The sequence below is a fragment of the Rhincodon typus genome, chromosome 41, assembly GCF_021869965.1.
Source record: "Rhincodon typus isolate 14 chromosome 41, sRhiTyp1.1, whole genome shotgun sequence".
NCBI lineage: Eukaryota > Metazoa > Chordata > Chondrichthyes > Orectolobiformes > Rhincodontidae > Rhincodon > Rhincodon typus.
Genome location: NC_063372.1, coordinates 2164632 through 2175148, shown reverse-complemented (window position 1 = coordinate 2175148; position 10517 = coordinate 2164632). Strand labels below are relative to the sequence as shown.

Sequence of the window (10517 nt, the reverse complement as noted above, 5' to 3'; positions counted from 1 at the left end):
CCATACCCCTCATAATCTTATTCACCTCAATCATGGTCTCCCTCAGTCTTCTCTGCTCTAAAGAAAACAATCCAAGCCTATCGAGTCTCTCCTTACAGCTCAATTTCTCCATCCCAGGCAATATTCTGGTGAAACTCCTCTGTAGCCCCTCTAGTGCTATCACATCCTTTCTGTAGTGAGGTGACCAGTACTGCACACAGTACTCCAGCTGTGGCCTGACCAATACTCTGTACATCTCCAACATTACCTCCTTGCTCTTATACTCTATGCCACAACTGATGAAAGCAAGTGTCCCTATGTCGTTTTAACTATCCTATTCACTTGCTCTGCTGACTTCAGGAATCTGTGAATAACTGTGCCTCTGTTCTTCGAAGCTACCCAGTGTCCTGCCATTCTTTACATACTCCCACATCTTGTTTCTTCTTCCAAAGTGTATCACCTCACACTTGTCAGGGTTAAATACCACCTGCCACTGCTCTGCCCATCTGATCAAGTCATCTATATCTTCCTGTAGCTTACAACCATCTTCGTCACTATTGAGCACTCAACCAATCTTGGTGTCATCTGCAGATGAGCTTAACATCACCCCCACACACACATATTTTCATCTGCATCAATTATGTACATAAACAATAAGGGTACTGGCCCCAGGACTAATCTCAACCTCATCCTGCTGATGCTTCCAAAGCAGGGCCAACTGAATGCAGGGGGCAGGGACAATCTATAAGGAATCCCCAGATGGCCCATGGTGCTTTGACGGTCCTGCAGGCAGCTCGCTGAACAGCTTTCAAGTGCTGTGGTGCAAGGTCCCAGCTACCAGCTCCGAAAGCAATGCAGCCCCGGCAACCAACATCCTGTGGCACTGCTGTGACCACAACGTGCAAACTGTTTCTCCTGTTCACCTCCCCTGGCTCACGTCGTCCTTCCTTAACAAGAGAGCCAGCAGAAAGCAACGTTTTAGCTTTCGTTTCGTTGAGTGCAAACGACGCAGGGCTCAGCCAGCAAATTGTATCGATATCTCTCTCAGAACTCAGCTTCAAAGTTTGTGAAAAAAAACCCTTTCTCAACTCGAAGCTGCCAGTAAAAGTTTCACATCTAAACATCCGCTTTGATAGCTCCGTGACCACACTGAGCACCAACCACCCCAGCGCAAAACTAGTCAGTTTATTCCATTCTTTACGTTTATAAAAGAAGTGATTTTTAAATAGACTTTTACACCAGGATATGTTCTTTGCTAATGCGCGTTCTGCAAATATCATTCTGATCTATGCAACCAGAGGTCATGTTACACCAAGTGCCCTTTGAACTGAGTGTGCCAGCCAAACTGGAACCTTTCCAAAGTAACGGATAAAGAACACAAAACCGCCAGGATAAAAGATGCACACACCTGGGCCAAGGCTCAAATCATTTCTTTCACGTTCGTAAATAAAGGAAAAAGCTTCAAACAATCGAGAGGTGAGGGCGACATGGAGGAAAAGGATTCCTTACCATTTCTTGTGCCCTCATGAACCTTTTTTGCACGTGCTTGGCAAACAGTCCGGCCCCTCCAGGTTTACTTGGGGTCTCAGCCATTGCACTGGTGTGTTCCTTCACAATGCCCTGTCGCTTTGTGTCAAGTCGACACTCCGACCTCCCCGACAACTCTCAGCCTGCCTGCCTATGAGGAAGTGAGATTTTAGAAAAAGCTATCATACTTTACATCCGCTTCTGATCTTAGATGATATTTTGTGGGGAGGAACTAAACTAGGTCTTTTTACTCCCAGTAGAGGAGCAGTTCCCAGCATTTTATATCTGCTCTTGGCCAAGCGGTCTACAAGTTTTTTGAATCGCAAAAATGTACATTAGTTCAGCTACAGCTGGAGGATTGCGTCCAGTTCTGGGCTCCACGCTTACTAAAGACCGTGAATGCATTGGAGAGAGCACAGAAGGGAAAGGTTCGAGGGATGAGAAACTTCATGTTATAAAGACTTGTTGGGAGAAACTGTTCCCATTCATTAAAGTAGTTCCCATTCATTAAAGGATCAAGAATGAGAGGCAGTGGATTTAAACCAATGAGTCGCAGAAGCAGGTGGACACCAGGAAAAATCGTTTTGGTGCAATGAATGGCCAGAGTCTAGAATGCATTCCTTGAGATTCTGGTGGAAGCTCTTTAATTGTGGTTTTATGTTCATATCTATGAGTTTGGGTTGAAGACAGACTTGCTGAGGAAAAGGCAAGATCAAGAACTCTTTTTGGGCCTGGGCTTCTTTATAACCTCTTGATTATAAATTGAGGCTAAATGCTACAATAGGTGGTATTCACAGATATACCAGGGCTCTGATCTTACTGTTACACTATTGAAAGATTATTTCATCAATTTTATAGTCTGTCTACTCCGCATGCTTTTCTGCATGGTTTTCTCTCTTCACTCTGCTCACACTGTGCTATTTAGGCCCAGTGAGCAGCAGCTCTGTAACATCATCACAAAGTTGCTCCAGGGTCCTAAAGCACTTGCACAGCATCCCTCCCCAGGCTTTGCCCCACTGCCTCCCCTCAACAGAAACACTGATTGCCATCTCGAATGAGGTACCTGGATTGCCTGTCTTTTACAACATAGCACATGGTTTACCTCTGTTTTCCAATGCTCCCAGGCCTTTGGTTTAACTCATCTATATTGGTAGGTCACTCAGTAAAGTCTATAATAATGTGCAGGAACACTTAACAGTAAAGCTAGAGAGCTTGCTGTTTTTCTGGCTTCCATTAGATCAAATAGATCAAGGGACCTGACCACATTTCAATTTGATTTATGGTTGTCACAAGTACCTGAGTACAGTGAAAAGTTTTGTTTTGCAAGCAGTACGGGCAGATCATAACATACAAGGACATACAGATCATAGGGTGGTTAGACAGAATGAGGCATACAAGGTTATGGCTGCACAGGAGGTGCGCAAATGCAAAATTAGCATTAGATTTTAAACTAGAGAGGTCCATTCAGCAGTCTAATAACAGCAGGAAAGAAGCCGTTCTTGAACTTGTTGGCGTGTGTGTTCAAGCTTCTGTATCTTCTGTCTGATGGAATCAGGTTTGATGAGAGTAATACTGGGGTGGGTGGGATCTTTGATGATATTGGCAGCCTTTCTAATGGCAACAAGAAGTGTAAATGGAGACCATGGATAGAAGGTTGGCTTTTGTGATGGTCTGGGCCGTGCACACAACTTTCTGTAGTTTCTTACGGTCCTGGGCAGAGGAGTTGCTGTACCAGGTCATTATGCACCCAGTTAATATGCTTTCTATGGTGTATCTGACAACATTGGTGAGGGTACTTATGGACCTACCAATTTCCTAAGTCTCCTGAGGAAGAAGAGGCATTGATGTGCCTTCTTGACTGCCGCATCTATGTTGCATACCCTAAATGGGTAGCACTTACTGAAAAGTTTTACACTAACATAGCTGTAGGAATGAATGAGGACAATGGCCTGTTTCTTCTCTGACATTAGCATCTGGATTGGGTGGTGGTGTTAATTCTCTGAAAAGAAAAGGTGATGCTGTTTATCCATAGGTGGCTATTCATTGTATAAAGAAACTTGTTCCATTGCAGAATTGATCAGGTCTTCTGTCCCAGTACATGAATATACAGGTCAGGTTGGAAAGGATTTGGGTTTACGTTCTCAGTCTAGCACATCTTCAAGAAGTGACTACTTTTGCTACAAAGAACATATTTTTGGTGTCAGGTTGGACAATGTTCTCTTTGCTGATCTGGAGTTTTACAACCACGCCTGATATTGTAACACTCAATATTTGCATAGGATTTTGAGTTGAAGCTGTCACACATAGTCTAGTTTTTCAGATGAAAGGTCTGTCGCCTCTGTTCAAATGGTCTACACCCTCTGTGGAACAAAACAAAGAACTGCGGATGCTGGAGATCTGAAATGAAAACAGAAGTTGCTGGCAAAATTCAGCAGGTCTGGCAGCATCTGCAGGAAGAAAACAGAGTTTGGAGTCCAGTGAGTCTTCATCAGAACTGCCTCACCCGAATTGTTGGAGGACCAGTCTCTCTCCCTTGGTCCTCCAGCTCCACCCCTCACTCACTCGGTTTGTTCAAGGACCAGTCCCTCCCCATCAGATGCTCCAGGTCTGCCCCCACTCCCTCGGAATGTTGAAGGACCAGTCTGTCTCTCCCCTGGTCTTCCAGCTCCACCACTCATTCACTCGGCTTGTTGGAGGAACGGTCTCTCCCCCCATGGTCCTCCAGTTCTGCCCCTCGCTCTCTCAGATTGTTGGAGGACCTGTCTCTCCCCCGGGCCAAAAACAGGAATTGCTGGCGAAACTCAGCAGGACTGGTAGCATCTGTGGAGAGCAAACAGAATTAACATTTTGAGTCCAATGATTCTTCATCAGAGCTCTCTGTAGAATGTTCTGCTGTTCTGCTTTTGAAGGGGTAACAGAAAGGATTGATGAAGGTAATCCTGTTGATGTGGTGTATGTGAATGTCCAGAAGGCATTTGATACAGTGTCACACAACAGACTTGTGAGGAAGGTTACAGGACATGGAATAAAAGAGATAGTAGCATTGTGGCTGCAAAACTAGCTGAATGGTAGGAAACAGGGAGTGATGGTCAATGGATATTTCTCAGGCTGGAGAAAGGTTTACAGTGGAGATCCCCAAAGGTTGATATTGGGACCCTTGATTTTCCTGATATATATTAATGATCAGGATCTTGGTGTGCAGGGGACAATTTCAAAGTTTGCAGATGACACAAAACTTCAAAGAATTGTAAACTGTGAGGAGGACAGGCTGAAACTTCAGAAGGATGTTGACAAGTTATTGGAGTGGGCAGATGGGTGGCAGATGAGGTTCTGTGCAGGGAAGTGTGAGGTGCTGCATTTTGTTGGGAAGAACATTGAAAGACAATACAAAATAGGGGTACAATTCTGAAGGGGGTGCAGGAGCAGAGGGAGCTGGGAGTATATGTGCACAGATCATTGCCAGGACAGGGGTAGAGAGCACATACAATGTTCTCAGCTTTATTAATAGGGGCATGGAGTACAAGAGCTGGGGAGGGGTGATGTTGAATTTGTGCAAAACATTTGTTAGACTTCAGCTGGAATATTGCATACAGTTCTGGGCACCTCACTTTAGGAAGGATGGGAATGCATTGGAGAGAACACAGAAGAGATTTACCAGAATGGTTCCAGGAATGGGAAACGTCAATGATGAGGATAGATTGAATAAGTTGGGACTGTTCTCCTTGGAGAGAAGAAGGCTGAGAGGAGATCTGAGGGAAGTTTTCCAAACCATGAATGGGCTGGATAGAATAGGGGGAAACTGTTCCCCCTCATAAAAGAAGCAAGAACAAGAGGCCAAAGGTTTAAAGTGATTTGCAAAAGAAGCAAGGGTGATGTGGGGAAAAGCTCTTTCACTCAGTGAGTTGTTAGGGTCTGGAATGCACTGCCTGGACATTTGTGGAGAAAGGTTCAATTGAGGCATTTAAAAGGGTATTGGATGACTATTTGGATAAAGAAATAATGTGCAAGTGTATGGGGGAAAAGGCAGGAGATCAGTACTAGGTCATGAGGTGTATTTAACGAGCTGATGCTGGCACTATGGGCTGAATGGTCTCCTTCTACACTGTAACAGTTCCATGATTCTGTGAAATGGAACTTTTTTTGTATAATGCTTCTTGGATTTTTTTTTACTCACTGCTATTTGGAAAAAGAAACAAAAAGTGCTGGGGAAACTCAGATGGTTTGGCAGCATCTGTGAAGGGAAAAATGGAGTTAACAATTTGAGTCCAATGGCAATTCTGCAGAGTGGATTTTGGACTGCTCATTTTAGAGTTCCATCATCTTTATTGAAACAGCTTAGTACTTCATTTATCTAAGAGACCACGATGATTCTGTTGCAAATGAGCTCTAGTTCTAAATTTGCATGGTTCAGATAGTACAAATATGTGGTTAATAAATCGATCTACACACCATCCTGAAAGTTGCTATCTGCAGTTAAAGTGTGATCCCGCCAGTGTTTTATTTGTTCTTGAAGTGAAATATTTATGAAAAGCTGCTAAGCAGTTGTTAAATATAACTTGCTTTTCATTGAACTGTTGCCTGTGTAGCACATGATCTAATGTCCTTTCCATACAGTAGAGAACCTGTTCTGTATTTGATTTGGTGTCCAATCCTGAAGCTGTTTGAAATCTTTGGAATCATACTTTCCCCATTTTCCGATTTACTGATCTGAAAAATAGAGCTGAGAGATTGAATTGTTCTGATGGAAAGATCAGTATCAGTGAATTTTGATGCCTTGTTTCATTGATTGTTGATAGACACTTCAGATTATTGGTTTTTGTTATGATCTGAATGATCATTGTTACGATTTTGATCTCCCTGTCCTACCCTCATTTGTGGTTTTGTTGTATTCTTCATTGATTAACTTTGTGGTTGTAAAGATTGTTGTAATAGTACTAAAACAGAAAGCTGTTAAAGATTCTACTATTTGAAGTGCTGTTTTCAATGCAAAGGCCATTTTTCCTTTACCAATGTGGCATCATCATAGGGATGAATGACAAATTTCCTTATTCAAGATGGCTGAAAAATGTCTTAAAGGCCTGTGGGTAGATGCTTTCTCAAAATGGCATCAATCAATAAGATTCAATGACTTTTTGACTATATCAAAGATGGCTGCCACAATGTTAATTGCACTGTTTCTTTTCTTTTGCTTTAGCCCGAGGGGCAAAGGGCAAATTGGGTGAATTTGAATTAGGATTGCTTGTTGCTTCTTAAGCCTGAGACACTGAGGTATTGTTTGATTGCTTTCTTTCCCATGTCATCCCAAACATTACTGAGGCCCAAACCCTGGCTTTCAGGTTCCAGTTTTTGAAATCAGTAATATTCTCTAAAATGAGATTAAAAATTGGGTTTATAATGTGACAATACTGTGGCTTTAAGTATTTTTTCCAGGCTTTTTTTGAACAGAGGATTTGAGCCATAGGTGGTGAGCTCTCTGTTCCAAGCCAATAAAGTGAACAGTTTGTGAGGCTTGGGTTTTTTTAAAAAAGATAGAGCAATAGAAGCAGCATGAATGGGTGGAGTCAGGCTCCCACAGAACCAGTGTTTCAGTTTAGCTTTCAGTTGTTTGGAGGTTTGAAGCTGATTGTAGAAACAGCTACATCTTTCTCTGTCTCTCTCTCTCTCTGCTACAGCTAAAAACTGAGGTTCTTCCTCTGCTGCCAGAATCGCATGCGAGACAATCTTATTTTACTGAATTTGATTTTGTCAAGGGTGTGTTATGGGGTGTTACTATGTTGGAGCAGTTACTGCTTAGCAGTTAAATAATTGATTAATTGGTTAAGTTTTTCAATAGTTAAAGTTAGACTAATTCTTTCTTTTGTTTGTATTTTAACTGCAGGGTAAGAATAAAGTTTGTTTTGCTTAAAGCTGAATAGTGTAACCAATTGAATTACATCTGGAACACAGCACCTTACATTTGCCTTTAGATAAGACAAAAGTTATTGTCTAGGCTGTCTCCTTGATATACTTAAAGGGGTCCATAACAATAAATACAACATTCAAAATATTGGGGAATGGCTTTGTTACTGCACACAAGCAATCAGAAAATTAAGGAAGACAGGACTGGAGAGATAGATTATAAATTACAAGCTTTACTAAATTCAAAGGTAATAAAAATAAATCAGTCCATGGGAGTTCCAACTTGCCGGAGGTCAGTGTGCAATAATAGTTTCAGCCTGGACTCCTGCAGATGTAGAATCGTAGAATTGTGCAATGTAGCAAGTCAACAAGCTCAGATTTCAGCCTTGTAACAGAGACAGGCACTTCACGTACCGATGGTCCATCTCAGTGGGCTAAGTAGAAGGTTACTGAGCCAAGAGTGGAGCTGAACCTCTGCCATCAGAATTTCCGTTGCAAGGTGCCAAGGTATCTGTCAAAGCAGGAGCATAATGCCTCTTGACGTTTCTATTTTGCTGCAGGTGGGTGGAAGCAGTGGCCCCGTCCCATCTCCTTTGTGTCAGCTTTATCTGGAATGTTCATACAATGCGGGGGCTCAGAAGCTTCCGGAAATAAGATCACATGATAGCTTTTACGATCAAGGCTAGGTCATTAAGCATCTTCAAGGCCAAGATAGACGGATTTTTAATCATCAAGGAAAAAGGCAGGAAAGTGGAGTTGAGGATGATCGGATCAGCCATGATCACATTGAATGGCGGAGCAGACTCAATGGGCTGAATGGCCTACTTCTGCTCTTGTGTCTTCTGCAAAGAAGACTGGAGCCTCCACCGTCACTCTCCAATGACTGGATGAGCACAGGAAGCGATGTATGGTCAAAACACAGCCCAATGACCTCAGTCTGTCTCTGCTTTGTGCTTTCATGGAATCCATGTTTATTCCAAACAGAACCCACAGCCAGCAGCTTGCCCAAAGGAGTTTCATGCTAACCATCACCCCCTTCCCCATTACAAACACACCATTAGTCTCAATGCCCTTGTAGGGGGGACCCAGCAGCTAAGGCCTGGGCTGGAGCGGTCTGGCCCAGTTGGCTTGGTGGCGTGAACAAGGGCACTGGGTATCATTGCCACGTGGGTAAGACCTGTGTCCCTGGGCCCTTGCCTCAGCACTGCCGGGGGGCCTCAGCTGAAGGGCAGAGTGCAGGAGAAGGAGGGATGGTGCTCTCCAACGTGGATCCACGTGAGCATTTTCTGGAGTGCTCTCTCACAGCCAGTTCCTGGAAAATCAACCAGTACAGGGCGTGCGTCAAGGAGGCAGAAGCAAAAGAATAAATCCCAGCCTGAGAAATATCCGGGTGCCCAACGTTGGCACCGTGATAAGAGACATGATAATTCCAGAGGGCTGGCACAAGCTAGCTCAATCAAAGGCCCAGCATCAGCAGCTGCAACTCTGCCAGTACATTCCTGCTGCTTACAAATAAAACTGAACGTTGTCAAGCTGAGAGAACCAGCACTGAACTTAGAATCTCTCCTGTGTGGAAGCAGGCCATTTGGCCAATCAAGTCTGCACCAATCCTCTGAAGAGCATTCCAGCCACACCAATGACCTATCCCCCTAAACATCATAGCCAACCCACCCAACCTATACATCCCTGGACACTATCGGCAATTTAGTGTGGCCAATCCACCCTAACCTGCACATCTTTGGACTGTGGGAGGAAACCCACGCAGGCACAGGGCAATTGCCCGAAAGACAGTTGCCCGAAAGTGGAATCGAACCCAGGCCCCTGGCGCTGTGAGGCAGCAGTGCTAACCACTGATTGGAAGTCAGATCTCCTGTAGCCCTGCATCCCTCTGAGATCTCCGCACTTCATCGATTCTGGGCTCATGTGCATCGTCAGTTTTCACCGCCCCGCCATTGGGGCTGGTGTTTTTGAGCTACTAAGGCCCTAAGCTCTGGAGTTCCCTCTCTAAACCTCTGTGCCTCAACCTCTCACTCCTTATTCAGACTGACCCTTAAGGAACAGCTCCTTGGGCAAGGTCTTACTGACATCCTGGCGAATCTCCTCTGCACTGTCTCCAGTGCAACCACATCCTTCCTATAGCATGGTGACCAGAACTGCACACAGTACTCCACCTGTGGCCTATCAAATACAGCTCCATCACAACCTCCCCACTCTTATAATCTGTGCGATGTCTGATAAAGGCAACGTGAGAGAATTAATCTCCACTCGGAGAGGCAAATTTTGATCAGGCTTAGTCAGCGTGGCTTTGTCAGACGGAGGTTATGCTAAACAGATTTGATTGAAATCTTCTAGGAGGCAACCAGGTGTGTCGATGAGGGTAGAGCAGTTGATGTAATTTATATGGATTTCAGCAAAGCCTTTAACAAGGTCCCAAATGGGAAACTGATAAAGAAGGTAAAAGCTCACGGGATCCAGGGTAACTTGGCAAGTTGGACCCAAAATTCGCTTAGTGGCAGGAGACAGAGGGAGGTGGTAGAAGGCCATTTGTGTGACTCATGCCCAGTGTATACTGACATACCATAACATCTTATTGTTCGTGGTATATATAAACAGATGAGAACGTGAAGGGGATGATATGTAAGTTTGTGAATGACACCAAGATTGGCCGGGTGGTTGACAGTGAGGAGGAAGGTGTTGTTACAGGAGGATATAAACGGATTGGTCAGATGTGCAGATCAGTGACAGATGGAATTTAACTCTTAAAAAGTTTGAGGTGATGCGCTTTGGAAGAAGTAACCAGACAACGGAGTACTCAATGAACGACAGGACACTAGGAAGCTCAGACTAACAGAGGGATCTTGGGGTGCTTGTTCACTGATCCCTGAAGGTGGCAGGGCTGGTTAATAGGATGGGTTACAAAGGCACATGGGACACTTGCCTTTATCAGTTATGGCATAGATTATTTGAGCAGGGAGGACATGTTGGAGCTGTACAGGACTTTGGTTAGGGCACAGCTGGAGTACTGTGTGGTCAGACACTAGAGGAAGGATGTTATAGCACTGGAGGGGGTGCAGAGGAGATTCACCAGGATATTGCTTGGAATGGAGCATTTC

General features: G+C 44.2%; 1 protein-coding gene across 1 annotated transcript in view; it reads right to left on the bottom strand.

Moving 5' to 3' along the window:
- Positions 1-1649, bottom strand: part of LOC109925619 (bridging integrator 2-like) — a 71453-nt gene extending 69804 nt beyond the window's left edge. The window contains exon 1 of the mRNA XM_048619018.1: positions 1489-1649. Within this exon, the coding sequence (XP_048474975.1) occupies positions 1489-1572 (84 nt within the window). The 5' untranslated portion in view covers positions 1573-1649. The remainder of the gene's footprint in view (positions 1-1488) is intronic.
- Between the last annotated feature and the right edge of the window lie 8868 nt (positions 1650-10517).